This window comes from Mixophyes fleayi, chromosome 5 (assembly GCF_038048845.1).
Source record: "Mixophyes fleayi isolate aMixFle1 chromosome 5, aMixFle1.hap1, whole genome shotgun sequence".
NCBI lineage: Eukaryota > Metazoa > Chordata > Amphibia > Anura > Limnodynastidae > Mixophyes > Mixophyes fleayi.
In genome coordinates, this window is record NC_134406.1 from 145,119,545 (window position 1) to 145,139,996 (window position 20,452).

Below are 20,452 nucleotides of genomic sequence, written 5' to 3' on the forward strand. Positions count from 1 at the left end.
ATAAGGGGTCGGTCAGCATTTCATTTTGTGTGTGATATGCTGAAAGTGAACGTTATCGGAGTGGAGAATTATTCTACCACGGTCTGCCTGACAGTTACTAGTGTTCCTGTGTAAACTCTGCCATCTTTGCATGAGGATGTGTACATTATTGCATACTGAGGATCACATTGTGTGAATCCCTCATTCTGCAATCTCCAGTTGTAATAAGTAATTTATAGTACAATGTCAGAATAAAATTCTTCTTTGGGTGAAAATGAACCTGTGTGTGTCAGAGATATTCATGTTTCTTATTATTACAGCTCCTGTAGTGTCTGCTTTTGATCACCTTATTCATTAAAGCCTGACAAACTTTTACAGCTCTAGAATAATTATTGTGCACTTGGCTTTACCTCTTCCTATTTCTTGCATTATGTACATATATTTGTAAATCCGTCAGGAAAAAATGTCCATTTAACTCTGGGTGCGGTTTTAAGCAGCATGAAGCATGTGCAGGTGTGGTATATGATCTATGCTATATATATCTCAACAGAAAACATGGACACCACTATTCGATGGAGTTATCTCAATCTGTAAAACTGCCAGTGCTCACTTTAATACTCACTTTTACATTTTATATTATCTGTACATTTAAAGTAGTGTAGGCAAACATCACTAATGTTATTTGTATACTTTGAATTGTTGTGACCTTGCCATTTCCGTATTCATTGAGAACTGTTATAGCACGTTATAATTATATATTCTAATTGGAAACCGTTTGTGTAGTAAAATAACAATACAAGAGTGAATAACCCAGTGAAGTAGGTAGATGAGCAATCAAACCCTTTATCTCAAGTCGTCGTTGTAGAACTGTCTGAGTTCAAAACAAAAGCAAAGGCCGGAGAACTGTGAGAACATATCTTTAACATGTGATATATACTGAGAACTGAAGATGGCTGCCAGGAATTTCCTGTCAGCCAGTACTTCCTGAATGGCAAGTGGATAGCAGTGATGTCATTTCCACCAAACACACATAGCATACATCTACATCCTCTGCTTTGTTAGAACAAAGTAACAATCAACAGGTGTGTGGCTGCAAGACAGTGTGACAGGTGTTGGATGTGAGAACCGTGTGCGTGTGAAAGTACACATGACCTGGTAATACCGAAAGTTACATTAAGTCCTGGAATTTAGTATTAGGCCTGGAAATTCTACCAGACATTGTGATGAAGAAAGGAGGTAGTGCTTCATGTGCAGCCTGTGTTGAACAGAGCTCACTATTATTCAGGGGTATTAGACTGTCCTGCACTGCAATAGATACTTCTTCAGAGGAACTATTGTCCACATTGATATGTGTTCTGACACCCTTAGGCAGTATTGCGTGGGGTGAGGGTGTTGGCTCTCACACCCCTTAGAGGTGACGCCTGTTGAGCTCATACAAAGCAGAAATTTTGAAAGGTAATTTGTCATACCTAGAAATTGCTGCAAACTCAGCTTGTGTGTGGGGCTTGGCATTTGCTGGATGGCCCGTGTCTTGGCTGGGTCCGGCTTGACACTCTGAGGTTAGAAGGTGGCCAACATATGGGACCTCAGTAACTCTGAAACGACACTTGTCAGGGTTTAACTGCATGTTAATTTCACAAATCCTGTGGAGGACTCTGCGGAGACGCATGCCATGGTCCTCCATGGTGCGAACCCACACGAGGATGTCATCACAAGGGTATTCCTCAAAGAGGTGTTCCATGCTGCCAGTATAGATGCCATAGGGCATTCGGAGGAATGCATGTCAGCCCAGAGGTGTCATAAATGTAGACAGTAATGATGACTACTTGTCCAATGTGATATGCCAGAACTCGCACTTGGCATCCAGAGTGGTGAATATCTTTGCATTTGGCATGTCGGCAATGACTTGCTCCACGGATCTGAGGGGGTGATACGGTCATCAGATCTTTATTTAGATGCACAGGGTCCATGCTTATGTGTACTGAACCATCCTTTTTAACTGCAGCAACCATGGCCGACGCCCACGGGGTGGCTTCTACCACTGGACCTAATGCTGTGATACAAATTATTTCCGCCATCACCTTATCTTTCATGGCTAAAGGCACCCTTCTTGGAGCACACACTGTAGGAGGAACAGTCTCATCAAGACGCATGTGATATGTGACAGGGAGTTTTCCAGTGGTCTTGCAATCGAACAGATCAGCAAAGTCTCTTAATTCAGGAATATCCTGTTTCAGCATGTGCACGTCAGCACTTAATGTTATTAACCCCAGTTTTATACTGTCCGGCAGATGTAGCAAAGGTTTGACATTACTATCCACAATATGAAACTGCAGCGGGACACCCTTGGACTGAAACATGGCCATACCACAGTCTTGATTATCTGGCCACTGTAAGCTACTAGATTCACTGTGTAAGAACAGTCAATAGGTGTCTTGGGGTTTGTGCACTGGAGTTGCTCAAGTGACATGACATTTGGCGTCCGTTTTAATTTCTATGACATTATTTGTCTACTTATCAACTGGTAGAAAATATTTCACCCTTTTTAGCCCTGAGGTCAACACTCTCATAGTGAAGACCGGTGTCAGGATTGTTCTCTAGTGGTGTATCTACTGTATGGACTTGGGGGTAAATGTATGAACATGCGGGTTCTTCAACACCCGCATGTTCAGCGTGTTCGGCGATTAAATTTCAAGCGGCGCTGCATTGTAAAGGGAAACTTCCCTTTACAATGCAGCGCCGCTTGAAATTTAATCGCCGAACACGCGGGTGTTGAAGAACCCGCATGTTCATACATTTACCCCTTGGTGCGGTGGGCTGCTGGAACGTGCACTGTAGTTTTTTCTGTCATCACCTTTGGACTTGGACCTGCACCAGTGAACAAAGTGATTTTGTTTACCACAGACATTGCAGCATTTTTTGAAAGCAGGATATTTGTGACGTTTATAGGAATGGCGACCACCGCAATTCACACAGTGTGTTTGTTGTTGCTCATGGTTTTTTTTGTTTTTTCTTTCAACTCAATCGCAGTTTTGCAGAACTGCTCATGTAACATGCATATGTTTATAGTAGTGTCCAGTGTCTGTGTCTGATAAGTCACCATATTCACATTTCTTTGCTAATAGTTTCAATCTGGCAGCATATGACTGGATGCTTTCAGAGGGGCTCTGTACAGCAGTGTTAAATGCCTGTCTGTCAAAAATTTTTTATTAGTGTGTTTGGATTCTCCTGATCCTTTTCCTCTTCCTCTGAATAGACAAATGTGTCCGCTTTACCTACATCTTCAGCACCAGCTAAATTTAGCAGGGTGTATGCCTGTACCTCTGATTTGTCTGAGAGTTCAGTATGGCAGTATACATGCTATTGTTTCTTGAATATGAGCCATGCGTCCGCGATAGCGTCGTCAAAAACAAGTGGATCTATGCGTCGGAGACCTTGTGCCATCACAGCCAACCTTGTGACACCATGTAAAACTTGTCTGAGTTCAAATCAAAAGCAGAGGCTGAAGAACTGTGCGAACTTGTCTTTACTGTGTGGTATATACTGAGAACTGAAGATGGCTGCCAGATATTTCCTGTCAGCCAGCACTTCCTGAATGGCAAGTGGATGGCAGTGATGTCACTTCTACCAAACACACATATTGGGGTATTCAATTGTTTCTTTTAACGCGCTAAAACAAAAAAAAAACAGCGCTCGAAAAAAACTTCATATTATACGGTAATTTTGCGCGCGTAAACAGTTAATACGGGCTGAATTTCAGCTCGCTGCTCAGAGAGCTGCGAGATGAAATTTAGCGAGTAATTACCGTATTAACGGTAATATTTTTAGAGCGCTCGTTTTTTTTTGTTTTAACGCGTTAAAAGAAACAATTGAATACCCCCAATAGAATCTAAAATTTTTCTGCTAACATACAAGGCCGTCAACAAAAATTCACCAACATACATTTCCTCACTTGTCTCAAAATATCTCCCAACTCGATACCTCCGTTCTGCACAAGATCTGTGTCTCTCTTACACTCTCATCACATACTCCCTTTCCCGGTTACAGGACTTTTTTTGGGCAGCACCCACTTTGTGGAATTCCCTCCCTCTCACAGTAAGACTTTCTTCTAGTCTTCAAACCTTCAAGCGTTCTCTGAAAACCCACCATACCCTTCAGACAAGCTTATGATGTTTCTCAACCAGCATCTTAAACTCCCTAAGTTACCCTATTACCATCCTCTACACAGATAACACAAGACAACAACCCTCTGACCAACATTGCTGTGTGACTGATCACACAGCTCACTCAATACTTTTTATCTTTGCATTCTAGCTGGTCCAATGTGCAGTATGATGTAGTTTCACAACACCAGTGTTAGCCAACACTGTGCTACAAGTCCCAGCATACCCTTCCAGCAATAAGCTGCTATATATTTGCAAAGCATGCTGGGACTTGTAGTTTCACAACACCTGGAGTGTCACAGGTTAGCCAACACTGATGTAGCACGTGCCCTTGTGTTTCAAACTCCCATTGTCCCATAGATTGTAAGCTTGCGAGCAGGGCCCTCTAACCTCTCTGTCTGTATTATCCAGTATTGCTTTATTAATGTTTGTTCCCAATTGTAAAGCGCTACGGAATTTGCTGGCGCTATATAAATAAATGTTGATAGCAAACCTCTACGCTAGCATCAGAACTCTACCACACGACACAGCCAACATATTTGGTGGTGTCACATTAGGACCTTCAACACTAGCACAATTATACTTGGCCACCATTTTTATCTCTAAATAGGTGGTGCATGGTGTCACACAGACGTTTAAATGTTACCTCTTTTCCAACTAGAAAACCATTGACATTCAACGTGCCTGTGTGACAGCAGCATAAGAAGCTATTTATTCAGGGTCAGGAAATTGGGGCTAAGTATAAAATTGCTAGTCTAGTGTGACATCGCCTTGTTACCCTTTTTCCTTTTGAATACAAAATTTCATAATAACTATTTCTAGCACTACCCACTATGGATGTTTAGCATGATTCCAGAGAAACTAGTACAGGTAGCAGGGTCCACAAGGAAAAAATCCCTAAAGAATAACCACATTTCTGCTGTAATGCAAGGTTTAACTTAAGCTAAAATGGGGTTTTCTCATGGACCACTGTCATTCAAATGACAAAAAATTTTATTGAACATTTGCACAAAAACTCAAATTATTCCTTACACCTTTTTTTCCAGTTATGTCTGGGTTAAGCTGGAAGTTGGCTTCCTTCTGATTGGTTAGATGTTTCTGCTCATCAAAGCATGGTTGATGGAGGGTGGAATTGTGCAACAGTTATCATATAAGATATATTGTAGATCAAGCTCTTTTTTATTTATTCATGCTAATGCTACAGGACCAACAACTTGTACACCTCGAAATGAGGAATTTAATGCTTGTCAACCAAGCCTGGTAAGTGCTCTGAAATCAGGGCTCCAAAATACAATGTGCACAACCTGTGCAAACAAATTTTTTGACAAGCGTTTGCTTCAAATTGCGTCACTTTCAACATTGCTTACACCATCCACTAACCTCTGTAACATATAAGTTCAGTGACAGGATGGACCGCCTATGCCACCCTGTCTGCTGTTGCTGGGGACCGGCTGGGCTTACTTTGCCACCGTGCCTTTTCTTTATCCCAAATACGCCCCTCCTGTCACAATAGGAGGACCCTGCTGCCACCGCTATGCTCCTACGCCGGCACCTAGAACCGCTTCTCTATGGGTAACTCTCGCTGCTAGGGTACGCCCTTGCTGGTACACCTGACCTCTTACCTTCACATCAGGGGTGCTGTGGATGGTTCGCCCCTGGCCTATCACACTGGCAAGAGCTGCAGGTAGCAGGCAAAATGTTGGCACTGGAATGCTGGGTCCACCTCAGATGAACCAGAGAATGGATTAGATTTGGGTCTAATCTGTAGGTCACAAGAATTTACAGCAGGGTAAGTAGTCATCAAAGCAGGTTCTTTAAGCAAAAGATGGTTTATTAGCTCAAGTAGTACTAACAAGGACAGTTCACACACCAGTCTGTAGTACTAGCGATTTTTCCAGAAGCATAGATGGTACAAGAATGCTACATTATGTGCTCAAACAGCTCACTTTTTATACAGTTCTGACATAACTCCTGGCAGGGGGTAAGCCAGCCCCCTGTTCTGAGATGGTTCCACAACGTCTGAGCTATGTTTAGGATCAGGATACAATATGTTTTCCCAGACATGGATTTGCATGCAATACAAAGCTAACAATATTTACACTACTCTGTTTTGTGCTAAAATTTGATGCTTGCATTATCTGAGATGCAGCCACGCCTGACAGAAAGGCAGCGGCCCCCTGCTGTCTATACAGGCTAAACAGGTGTTTGTCACTTTACATAAAAAGACTTGGCATTCCCTGCTTTCAGCAAACAGACTTCCTCTAGCAAAGTTACAAGCCCAAATAATGACACTTCCATACAAAACATACCCCAATGTAACACGATAAGTGTATTTGCAGTTATATACATTGGTGCCTGCACCACTAATTGAAATACATTTCTACAATAAATTATTTCTTTATGATCCAGCCACAAATAAGTGATCCAGCAAGTTCTATGAGAGTGCTTGTGAAAGCACTATGTAAGGTACACAACACACTGTTCTGTAATCTTTGAGATGTGTTAGTGAATGCATCTCAAAGCTTCCCTGAAACAAGGTCAAATCATCTACGCTTCAGTGCGTGTTGCTTCTCAAAACCTGTGTGTATAGCCTTCTACTGAAAGTGCAACTGTCAGGTCAAGTCTTCCCTACAAGTACATTACCTAAACTCAAAGTATAACAGACTAGCGTACTGATTTCCACAGCTTCCTAGCAACCACTTTTGCATTGCACCATCTTAATGATATAAATATTCAGAAAATGCCCAGAGCTTGCATCTTCAACATCTAGTGCATACTAATGTCATCATTAAGTAGCAAATAAGAGTTCCATTCTGCTCTGAGAAACACTTAATTTATAATAACCTGGGTTGAATTGGTTAACCGATGTTGAACATGCCTTAATACAGGATATATAATTTGAAAAAGAAGTGTGAATAGCAGAATTGGTTTATTATGAATACGGGTATTATCAATAAAAAAGGAAGTTTGGTTGATGGAAGATATTTATATATCATATACTCATCTAGTCCTTCTACAGGTTGTGTGTTTTAGTGCTCCAGTTAACTCGACACTGTTGTTCTAGCAGACAATTAAGCCTATTATCCACTGGTGTAAAATTTGTGTGTTGCACTAGTGTTTCTTAATGTTGGCGCAACTTGTAAAACAGGTCTGAAATGGAACCCATTGGTTCCAGTGACCTTATACCCATTTGTGATGTTACTTGTGTTCAGGAACTTTGCGGCAACATTTCTGTTTTCTGAACGCTGCTTACTCCATTTAATGCTTTTTCATGAAAGTTAGACATTATGGCCACAGGAGTAACTTCTCAAATGGGAGTAAAACTGCAAGTCAACAACCGCTTGACATACGTGTTTGACATACAGTTTCAACGGTGTTTGTACTTTAGTTGCTCAAATGCCAGTGGCTACTCGGCCTATCAGAGCAGATTTGTGAGCATTGCAAAATGCCCTTCCTTGGGTCATAGTGACAGATTATTTTGGCAGTAATGGGTGATTTGCCTATACTCCAAATGTTGATATTAAAATGTCATGAACATATGTGAAGAACAGAAATATTGCCTCCTTCCATACATTTTATACGTTACACTAAATGTTCTTGTGGTTAATATTCGCATTAAAACAAAGAAAATATCCTGTCGTGTCAGTTTCATTCAGACTTTTCTCAAAGGAGATCTTGTATAAATATCTGGTGACCGTTATTTAATAGGTTGAGTACGCTTGTCAAAAAAGCAGTCCCTTCCCTGACCACAGTAGAAAGGTCAAAATGTCACCTGGTACATTGATGATGATTTATCTGTGCATTTTAATGAATAAAGCACGATAAATCATAGATTATTCCGGTCTAAAACATCTACATTTTTATAACCTACTCTAATAAAGTTTGTCTTGTTTATTTCTGGCAATGAGGTTACAAACCTTGTTTAACATATGAAAAATCCTGCTATGCCATAAAGTACTTCTGTAATAACACAATTGATGGGCTGATGAGAAAATCCAACTGAACTTGCTTAATGTTTTTTGTCTTGTAGATTGCCTTCTTGACACTGACTCTTTTCCCCATCCGTCTGTTTTTTGCTGCGTTTATGATGCTCCTGGCTTGGCCTTTTGCCTTCGTTGCTGCTATGGGACGTACAGAAAAAGAGCTTGAAATGCCCATGTCCTGGTGGAGAAAGTAAGTTTCATTTCATTATCCTATTGTAACCATTTCTGCCCTTCACATTAAACGTAATTAAAAATATTAGTAACATGTCTACACTCTGGAGCCAGAGCCGTCAAATTTAGTAATTTGAACAAGTACCAACAGTTACTGTAGTCATAAAACTTTCTAAATATGTACATAGAGAAATATACAGTATGACGTTTAGTTCTATTCCTCTGCACAAATTAAGTTGCTTATTTTAGAGATCTGAACCTAGACAGACTGCTTTTGATTACTGAAAATTGTCTCCCCCCCCCCCCCCCCCAATATGTGTAAAATAGAAATTGAAGAAACTGCCACCAAAACAGAGACCAACTGTCCCTATTTTCCAGGAACAGTCCCACATTTTTAAGTTTTATTCCTCTAAAAAACCTTATATTTTCATAAAATCCAACTGGATTGTGTAATTCTTTTCTGCATAGTAAATTACATTTTTTCGTTTCTGGGCTTTAAATGATAGTACTTACTAGATAGAGTATTTTAAATCCCTAACAAAACATTACATTATAACCACGCTCAATAGACATAACTAGAGTGGAATTATAGGACACCCATGTCCGCCAGTATTGCTCATAACGTGCTTGGATGTACCTGGTTAGGAGCAAGTGACTAACTATTAGGTTACACAATTAGAAAGCACATGTAATATTCTGTAGGTTGGATGTATGAACTTTGAGTGTCGTTGCAAATAGAATGCGTCAAACTTTCTCCTTATAAACCAGTTAAAGTGAAGTGGAGGCTCGTGCTTAAAGGTCTCTATAATTGTAAATGGGGTTTTAACTGTAGCAATGCTGACTCAGTAATGTAAGCTCTCTTTAATCTGTTACCACTTTTCAGTAAAAGAGGTGAACAATGTTGATCCACTGTATTGCATTTTAGCAAGAGTATATGGTATCCTCTTAGCAAGAAGCAACAATTACCTTTTATGTCTTTCTCACAGATTATTTTACTAAACAACATACAGCCCTGCGGAGGGGAGTGATCTGTGAAAAGTTAAACCCCTGGCATTGTTCATCAGAAAACATTTTGAAAAATGGACAGTTGCTATAGAAACCTCTTGCTAAGCTATTATGTTACCGGTGTCCAATCACTGATGCTGGACAGTGTTGTAAAAGAACAAAAAACAAACGAAAAATATATTCATAAAAGGAAAGATTATCCCATGTATGTGTGAGATACCTATCTGATAAAAATGATGCAGTGTGCTTCACTTCTAAATAAATAAATTGGTAATGTTTTCTTTACTGTGATAAGTTGGTGATCTTCAGATATAATCTAAATGGTCTGTCAAGGCAGAGTTTTCCAGAAACTTTCTTTCCCTTGGGATGCTTCTTTATCAAACAGGTTGGAACTCAAATATAATTACTAAGCTCATATATTGATTACCTTTTACCCCATTTATTTTAAGGCTAAATACACTTACGAAAAAAGAACAGTATTATTATGGAGAGTACATATAATGCTTCTAGTAGGGCTATCTGATCTAGTCATACAGCAATGTTTATTTAGTGGTCATTAGATTGTTCGAGTATCGGAAGAGAATAAATATAACTTTTGTGTGAGTTGTGTAGAGGGGAGGTAATCAGAATATTTTAAGGAGGTTAAGAGAATGGTTCGGGCATTTGATAAGCTTGCCCAAAAATGTGTGTTGAAAGAGTTTAGAGGAAAGTTTTGCAGTACGAGGGAGGGAAACAGAGCAATTTATTATTGACAGAAAGCTAATATCAGGGCACTTGTGCTGTTATATGTAATAGGTGTCAGCGACGGTGGTAGATGTTAAACCGCAAGACGCTTTTAGACTTAACCAATTTGTTGATTTTGTTTCAGAACTAGTTGTTGAAATATACATGTATACGATTGCTCACAGTTTATACTGACTGTAGCAGACATGAAGTATGACAAGCTTATGCAGTTAATGTACTTAACACTATTATAGTACATTAATATTAGCAGACGGTAGTAAGCGTATATTGTGGGCAGTGTCGGAGAACAGGTTGCTCATGTATATTTGTGAGCCTCCGGTCACTTTATATATGTATTTATAAGTAAGAGAACACAAAAGGGTTACTGCTCCAATTATATACGTCTTTTTCATTCAACTGTCACTGGAAGACCCAAATGAGAGCTCAACTTCCTGTTTGTTTGCTCAGTAGAGTGATGCAGACAGCTGGAGGCTGCCCCATTTCCTGTCTTTACTAGATCACATGGGACACCACTACCAAGATGGGAGATGGACCGTAGCGCTCCATATTAAGCATGGGTGACAGTAACAGATCTTTGGCAGAGTGGAGGGATCAAGTTGGAAAGATATTGAGATGTGAGAAAGATATTAGTAAAACTGCAAATATCTCTTCAATGTTACTAGATGTGTTTTAGATTGGATTCTGTAAAATAGAGGCAACCAATGTAAAAACTGGCAAAGAGGAGCATCTGGTGAGGAAAATTAGTCCAGCAGTGCTTTCAAAATGGATTATAAGGGTTAGCGTCTGGTTAGGGGATGACCAGTGAGAAGGGGATTGTAATAGTCAATGCAGTCGATTGAGTGCATGAAATTTGTTTTTGCAGTATTTTGTTTCAGATAAGTGTGTATTCTGGAGAGATTTCTGACCTGTATGTAATATTATTTTCCGACAGATTGGATGTGGGGAGCAAAGCATAGTATAGAATCTAGCATGACCCCTAAGCAGTGGGTTTGATAGGTAGAGTTTATTGTTGCAATGTCAAGGAAGTAGCATTTGTTGGCTAGCAGAAATATTAATAGCTCAGTTTTCGAAAGATTGAATTTGAGGTGGTGAGAGGACATTCAAGATCATCTGTAATGCAGGCTCACACATGGTGAGTGATCCAGTGAAGATGGATACATTTATATAGAAATATAGGGTTCTGTCTCCCCCGCTGCATTGCTATGGCAACTGCAGCACAATCCCTAGTGGTCTAGTGAGGAAACAGGAAGTGGACGGCACTTCCAGTCAGACCAGTGGAATATATATATATATATATATATATTTGTTTATTATATAGTGTGTATGTATATGTCCCTCAAAGTTCCCCTCTAATTGTATATCCATAAGGGAGGAGTCTGTATGTCCACTAGTGATTCCTGCATGGATGTATAGAGAAACGCTAAGTGCATTACCGACCTGCCTGTATCTGTATACTGTATATAAAAGTGTATAAGTGCATAAACCTCTGTTGCTACTGTTGAATACTGCTATACTACAAGCAACTGGGAGTACCTGCATATTCTAATGTTGTTATCATCTTTAATAAACAGCAATATGTTTAAGTTACAAAAGCGTTGTGGCTTAACATCCACATTAAAACAGCTGAACTCCTTTATTAACATCAAAAGGTATAACAAACATCTGCATAGAGGTGGCGGTACCTCGCTGCTAAGTGAATATGGACCTCTGTGTAGTGTTGGGAATGAAAGCTTGGCTATAGAGAATCCAATAGGTTGTGTGAAAAAAAAGAATTGTAAAGGAAGTTGAGAGATGAGATGGCAATTGGAGAGATAATTTGGGACAAGATTTTTTCCCAGAATAGGAGTTATTTCTGCTTGCTTGAATAATGATGGAGCAAACATTAAAGCTGGCATATGCATAGGAAACAGCTTCAACTGATTTTGTGAAGGGGTAAGGTTGAGTTGGTGGAGGTTTGGAAGAGAGTTAAATGTATTAAAGTGAGATGAGTATTAAATAAATGAGTGGCTTTGGAGTTAGAAGAATTAGTAGTGATGATTGATTTGATGTATATTTGGCAATTTACAAAGCATTTCGGTAGGTGTGATAAATAGAAATATATCTGAGGAATTCATCAGAGGTACACAATTTTAGCCAACAATATTCTAATTATGGAAGAGTTTTTGTAGGCACTGTGTTTCTTTTGTGGGCCTTGGCTGAAGTCATGTTGCACACTGGGAAGAAAATGTGATTGAAGCCAATTGATCAAGGCTGCTGCTTGGTGTGATTTAAGATGTGCAAGTTCAGTACAGGGCAATGCAACAACTTATTTCTCCCCAATTTCTATAGTGCATTTGAAACTTCATGAATATTAATAGAACTGTGATTTCTGTGGACATGATGAGGTTTTTTTTGAATAACAGTGCAAAGTAGTTAAAGATTGCAGGTGATCAGGTCATGGCCTGATAGAAGAAAATGAGCAATTTTAAAGATAAAAAGGTCATAAACTGGACAATGCATAGAGAAAACAAGATCAAGGCAGTGGTGGCCATCATGATCCTTAGGAGAGTTAGTGCACTGGCATAGTGAGGATTCTTTTGATAGTAGTTTGGAGACAGAAGAAGGTGGATCAGTGGGATGTTAAAATGTCCCAAGATGATGGGGATTTTGCAGACTAAGAAATGAGGTAGCTGGGCTGAAACATGTTTAAGTGATTGTTGGGGTGAGCCAGTGGGGAAAAGAGCTCACAACACAGAGAGAAAAGGGGTTGAAAATCTGAGTAATGTATACTTTAAAACATGGGAATATGCGTAAAGGATCAGATGGGAGAACATTGAATGTGCAGCATAGGAAAAGGAGAAATCCATCTGTCGTGAACATAGAGGACTTATAGAGTTATTTATACCCATCACATAATTGTGGGGGATAAGGCCTAAATCGTAACTGCAGTGTAAATATGGTATATCAAATGAATCCATTGACAAGTTGAGCTTCCAAAGTGTAAAATGTGAATCCAGAGAGTCTGTGTATTTGGGGGCTTTGCACATCCCAGTGTTAGAAGATAGCAGTGTCACCTGTGGTAGCTTCAAAGGGCCCTGCAGTGAGATATATCCTGGCCTGGGATGGAGTTTTGACACCTGAATAGACTTTTAGAAACCGCTCAGCATGGTTTCTGGCTCAAAGAGACCATGTCTTGACTTAGCTATATACAACATAAAGAATTCACTTTTAAAATATGCCTCTTGAAATCAATAACAGTAGTGATCAACCACATATTCCTAGCTAATATGTCAAATTAAGAATTTTGCCACACAGAGAAGTTGAGCAAATGAGTATAAGCTCAACTGATACCCTATACCTAGGCTTGTTTGATATCAATAGATGGGTAAATTCATAATGGACCTATTAATAATAAAATTGGGTCTGTGTGCTCCACAGAAAAGTTAGGTTGCATAGTAGAATTGGGTAGTAAATCAGGCAACATGCAAATGGTGATTGAAAAAAGTATCACAGACCACAACCCCCGGGAGGTGGGAAAGGTGTAAAATGTCTTTAAAAAGCTGAGACCAGTTACAACAAATTGTCAGTCTTTTGGGAAAATCAATCCACATTGATAAGCTGTCCATCTTCCTAGCCAATTTTTTCATGGCACATATTATACAACTCATGTAAGTTATACTCTGAATGTAACACCTTTTATTTTAAACTGCTTTGCTTTTGTATGTTATGTCAATAGTTTATGAATTGTTTTTTTTTATATCTGAATGCCCTGTACCTTTGTATATTAAATCTATAAATTTAGTAAGTTGCATCTTTGATACTCTAACGAATCCATTAGCCTGTTAAAAAGAATATAGCTCGACCAAGTTAACCCTTTGAATGTCGGTGTGATTTGTTAATACATTTGACTAACAAGCCTAGTGTGTGCTAGCATTTACATTTGTATAACAGTCTTGAGGTGTGAAGGGTTAACCCTTTATTAGCTGGTGTGGGCCTTTTTGCCTGTGGGTAGCCAGAAGCCTTGTGTGCCAGTGTGGGACTGTATATTGGGGTTCTGTTGTCCATATTCAGTAGGTGGTGGCAAACCTGAAGTGTGTTGAGGTGTGAGAGCACGGTGTCGGGCGAATCAATAGGTCTATAACCTGTATGATAGGTAGAGACTTGAGTGCTGGAATCGTGTGTAACCTCATACAGCAAACACCCCAAGGTCACGGCAGCTGGGAGCGTATTAGTGACATCATCCATAGTTAGTTGTCTGTTACCAGGCCTTGAGGAGTGGGTAAAGTGGAGACCACCATGTGCAAGAGCTATAGATTAGATGATGTTTGATTGTGGTATTGCCAAAAGCAGTATTCTCCACAGAAAATTTTGCCAGGTGTCAAGTAAAAACAATGGGGTGGAATACCTGGGAAATAGGTGCTGGGGAGAACACTGAGAAGGTTGGGGTTGTTTCAAAGTTAGAGGTTTGTTGCAAACATACTGTGTATTTCATAAAGCACATTTTTTTTTAGGACTTTGAATTGGACGTGAGACAGGTAGTACATTTTGAGATTTGCTAAATCTCTGTAGTATGCAGAATCAGAATGAAGGATATGGGGTTGGGCTTGATTTGTTGTTATCTCACTAGCAGCTAAAAGCCGAAGGATTGAGAGGTATAGATGTTGATTGCAAGATTTTAAGGCCTTACGTGCTGAAAAGTAGATGATATTGCAGTTAAGGAATAAATATAGAAAATAAGGTCAGGACTGTTAATTAGAGTGGAGTAAAGTTGTGAGAGGTCTATATGGATTTATAAGGACAATAGTAATGAAGACTGTTTGATAAATGCTGCACGGTTTGATAGGGGTTTGACAATGAGTGGCAAGAGACCAAGGCAAGTAATAAATGGAAATTGTGAAAGATAATCTCAACAGGTTACATTGTCCAGGTCAGGGACATGGTGAATACAGTTTCTGGATGTAGCAGATGAAGATTTTTGCTTATAGCTCTCAGATGTTGTTCAATGCGTGTTTTGACTGTGAAACCCCATCACTTTGAAAGGGAACCACGAAACAGCCCCTACACTGACTTGTAAGATGATAATGTTTCTTATTTACAGTAGCAAGTCTATGTGAGCAAATTGATCAGCTAATCGAAGGCTTACATGTGACGAGGTGGAGTTCATAGCAACCAAGTAGTTTATGTAAAGTCCTAGGGGTTTATTTACTAAACTACAGTTTTCAAAAAGTGGAGATGTTGCCTATAACAGCCAATGAGATTCTAGCTGTCAGTTTGTACAATGTATTGAATAAATGGTGGCTAGAATCTCATTGGTTGCTATAGGCAACATCTCCACTTTTTCACAACCGCAGCTTATAAAATATACCACCCTAGAGTTAACAGAGGTAAATACGGCAATGCATACATGGAAATTAGATAGGTATTTTATATATATATTTTTTTTTATTTTCATATAATTAAAGCACATAAAGACAATAGAGTTGAGCTGAAGAGGAATGGGGCAAGATTTAAATATTAATAGAGAAAGAGAGGGCGCAAATTAAAAAATTTATATACAATAAATCAACAATGTGTTTATCTATCCATCTTGATATAAAATGGATTCAGGAATGAGTTAAGCACAATATAGGCAATAAATTCACAGTAGAGCAGTGAGACAATGTTTATAGCTCCTTTCTGTGACAGCGTGAATTATGTAACATATAAGCAAGTCCACGGAAACATGTGCCAGATTCCTCTCAATCAAATTCAAAGAGACGGTAACGGACGATAATCTTGCCCTATATATTCCTATCGAGTGTGTCCCGGGGCATAAAGATCCTTCTGTTAGCAGTCCTCCGTGAAAACAAGTAAGATGTTTGAATGTATTGCAGCATCTGGAACGCGGAAGTGTGACCATGAACCGCACAGATACGGTGGCTTGGTAGTGTCAATATTCCAACGTGTTTCATCCGATATAGGGACTTTATCAAGGATATTATGGGGGATCTTCTACTGTGAATTTATTGCCTACCGTATATTGTGCTTAACTCATTCCTGAATCCATTGTATATCAAGATTGATACATTACCACATTGTTGATTTATTGTATATATTTTTCCATTTGCGCCCTCTTTCTCTATTGAATTTTAACCCTTAAAGAGGTGCTGCATTGCATAGAGAGCGCGTTCCTATTTTTTCTCTTTTTATCAAGATTTAAATATTTTCATTGTCTTAATCAAATGGTACATTACATTTGTACAAGATATTGGCCAATTGGATTTTAGAACTTCGTGTAATGTTGTAAGAGCACTTGGATTTTAAAAAGAAAATAAAACCGAATTACATCTTGCAATAGTTTGTGTGTGTGTGTTTTTTTGTTTTTTTTTAAAATCTACAGCCCATCATAACTGTAACAAATTCAAATACAATGATACGTAGCTGATCTGGATATCTGGATTGCTGAATCAGCAAATGACCTCGTTGTTCTTAGTGTGTTATAGCTTACACAGCCAAACAAGTTTTGTGACTTTAAAGAAAGGCAGACATATTACAAATTTCATTTTGCTCAGATCTTTGAGAATGAAAATGCAATTGTCCCAGCTTGCTTAATATAGGGGTTTTTTTTTGTTGTTTTTTTTATTGGGGACGGTGTACAAGAAAGTTTACTACTGAAGTTTGCAAATAAACTAAACAATTTTTTTTTTATACTTGTACAATTGAAAGTAAGATCCACAAATTTTTAACTTTTCAAAAGCCTTCTACTGGAAAATCCATGTACTACAGTTGTTTTTTTCTTGTGAACTTGGTATTTCAGCCAATGTACAAAAATTCTTGCTATGAAAGTCTAAATTTGTGGTTTCTACTTTGCTGATGGGTGTAATAATTAAAGCATTAATACATTAATATATTGTCTTACAATTCTATACAATGTTTTATAATTATTTTTCAAAAAGATTTGAAGGACATAGGTATATTAGACATGTCATATTTTTTTTTGTCTCAAGTATATTACAATGACAAGTCCAGCAACACATGCCAGCTGAAAATTGAGTATCTTATTTGCTTAATTGGCGTTTGGTTAACAATAGTGTGAATGCTTTTTGCTTTATTATTCATATCCATATTCATCCAGCGTTGTGTCACCGAAGACTGTGTACTTGGACTGAATGTTTTTTAACTATGGCAGTGGCATATTTTTTAAAGGTACATACCGTGCCACCTAGTCTGTCTATATACACAACTCAGTGGTTACTTTGATAAATCTATTTCATCATTATTTTCTCTACGTTTCCTCTGAGGAGGGTCTATTAATACTGCCTGTGAGAACAGCATTGGTGGCACGAAATACAGATAAATGTAATGCAAACTGATGAAATGTGAGAACCTAAAACTCAACACTAGTGTGGGCACCCCTTAGTGTACTTGCATATATCCTCCATCTATTGGAAAAAAACATTTTATATATTGACAAGTGCACACTTCTGGTGAAACACAAGCAAGTGACTTCTTGCATTTTACTTTGTTTTAATGTCAGGATGGTAAAGTATTTGACACCATAAAGCAGGCCTGTCCAACCTGCGGCCCTCCAGGTGTTGTGAAACTACAAGTCCCAGCATGCCCTTCCAGCTATAACCTGGTTGTCTACTGGCAAAGCATGCTGGGGCTTGTAGTTTCACAACACCTGGAGTGCCGCAGGTTGGACAGGCCTGCCATAAAGATTCCACACAGTTTGTTGTGACCCTAAACAGAGACCTGTTCTCTAGCCACCGGCCAGCTTTCCTAGCATCAGTCAGGAGCTCTCATAACTGCTCTGATTGCTCTGACTGCAGACACACCCTGTCAGCCTGCTGTGGGAAAAGGACATTCCCAATCCAAGCTAGTTAAATCAGACTGTATACTATTATTTTCTCACACATATGTCCTCCTTGCAGCCTTTCTCCGCAGATTGCTCTATATATATATATATATATATATATATATATATATATATATATATATATATATATATATATATATATATATATATACACACACACAAGTTAACCCGTGCATGATACTCATGCATTCTAGTCAAATCAAGCTACTTAAGGTGTTAAAAAGGATCTTGTCATGCATTTGGGCCTAGCCCAGGCCTCCTCAGGGGAAGAGCGTTACTTCCCGACGCAAGCGCCCTTTTTTAACGTGGTTTTGTCCACATGTCACCACCTCATCATTTTTCTCCATCACCTCATATTTCATCTTCATCGCCACATCCTTCATCAAGCTACTTAAGGTGTTAAAAACTCCCCACTGTCACCCCCGGCAACCACCAACCACTCCCAACTGTCACTTCTCCTTCAAGAAATATATAGGTCAGTGTATAACTCTGCCCAGCAGGTGGCGCTGCAGCTTGTTTTTTTTTTTCCCACACGCCACTAGGCATTTATATAGTAGATATATAATAAAATACAAAAGTGACCTTTGAAACTTGTAACCTGCAGAGTGTAGTATAGTTAACGCATATTTATGCCGTGCTGTTACTTCATATGTGACAATAACATCACATATGAAGTAACTTAAAGGGTCCATGTCTGGTTAGACACATGCTGAAAGCCTGTTCCCTGCCACCCGTCAGTGGTTCCTTCAAAGGTGCAGTTACCATTTATTTTCATATGTATTGCTCTATTGCCCTGGATACCACTGTAATGTTTACAAGGTCTGCATATCATTATCCTTTATAACCTCATTCCAATGTATCCTAACTATAACCTATTACTGTAGAAAAAGATTCTCTATTTGTAGTACACTACAATTTCATTTTGTGAACCTCGGCCTGCTTAAAAAGAGATGTCCCAAAATGATGCAATTAACGCTACATCCATTCGGAACAACTAGAAATTTCTTTGTCTAATAAAAGTTAAACTAATGAAACTTTGTTTGGTACTGATTGAAAAGACATAAAACTTACCCCAACTAATCAATGTCAAACATTAACCAATAGAAAAAAATCTACTTTATAAAACTGTAACCAGTCTTAGAGAACATTGGCCAATAGAGCATATTCTTCCATTAAGAATCGCCTTTTATTGATCATAATGTCTCTGCTAATAACTTATTCACTTGCACACGGAAATGCATTGCTGTGGACCATCAGTTGACCCCGGGAAATATTCTATAAATGTATAGGGGCATATTCAATTCTTTGAATTCCCCGCCGCGTTAAAACTACTAAATTACGGTAATAGCTGGATTTCAGCTCGTGGCTCAGGGAGCTGCGAGCTGAAATCCAGTGAGAAAACTACCGTAATAACGGTTTTTCCGCGCACTATTACCATAATAACGGTGATAGTGAGTGGAGCGCGAGTTTTTCGACGTTTCCGCCGACAATTGAATATGCCCCATATTGTTTGTATTACATTTTGCTAATTCTACAATTCATTTTTGATATTTCTCAAGTGGCTGTGTTCTAGTTGCATAATGTTCCACGTCTTATTATGCTGCTACGTATCATGAGTTCACAAACTGTTCAGCAATATTTTGATAGCTCTAACAGGGAAGTGAAAGTTGTCAAACTTCTAGTTGAAACTGTCTTTATTATCTTGTTCCTTCAGTAAATTCTGGAATTGTGATAAGAACATATATTGATAAGATTACTGTACAGTTTCTCAAACATATGGAAATAAAATGTATACAATAGATATTAGATCTGTACAAGATGCAATAGCTGTTAATAGATCTGTGTAGGATGTTGACTGCTAACTTGTTTTTGTGGTCATCACCTGAATTACCTAGAGTCACTCTATTACTTGCACTGTGTGTTGCTCCGTATTACATGTAATTGTTCAATGGACATGTGGAGAAGAAAAAATGTTGCATGTTTATATTGTGTTTTTACTCCATGGGTCATTTTCACACACGGCAGTCAGTTACTCTGTGAGGTAGTTCCTATGTAATAATTGATGCTTTATATGTGGATTCTGGAATACATTTTTGTAATCTAATTTTTGTAATCTAAAACATGCTGCAGTTGTGGAGGTTTTGTTTACCAATGTGGCCCTTTTCTGATATATATTAACATGACCTTTCAAACTTTTTGGGTTTGATTGAGCAGACCAGAAAATCTTGTTGTTTGATGATTGGCTTGTTTATGGATGATCAGGCAACCAAGAATTTATTATAGTTATGTCTCAACACCCAACTGATCAGATATCTGCAATTGGTCTTCCTCTATCCTAGAGGTGAATGAACAGATCTGCACATGTGTGACCATCCTAGATCAGAGTTTAATATGAGGCATTTCTATTTTAAGTTTGAGAGATTTCAATATGGCAAACATATATGCACATTTAGTCCTTTTTTTCTTATTACTTTACTATGACCTCCTTTACTCCCCTTAGGATGTAAGCTCGTGTGAGCAGGGCCCCTCTACACTTCTGTCTCCATACCTGTTCTTCCGCTCCGTCTCTA

The 20,452-nt window shown here is 38.7% G+C and overlaps 1 protein-coding gene across 1 annotated transcript in view; it reads left to right on the forward strand.

Moving 5' to 3' along the window:
• Positions 1–20,452, forward strand: part of LPCAT1 (lysophosphatidylcholine acyltransferase 1) — an 87,479-nt gene that overhangs the window by 30,004 nt on the left and 37,023 nt on the right. The window contains exon 3 of the mRNA XM_075212908.1: positions 8,173–8,315. Within this exon, the coding sequence (XP_075069009.1) occupies positions 8,173–8,315 (143 nt within the window). The remainder of the gene's footprint in view (positions 1–8,172; positions 8,316–20,452) is intronic.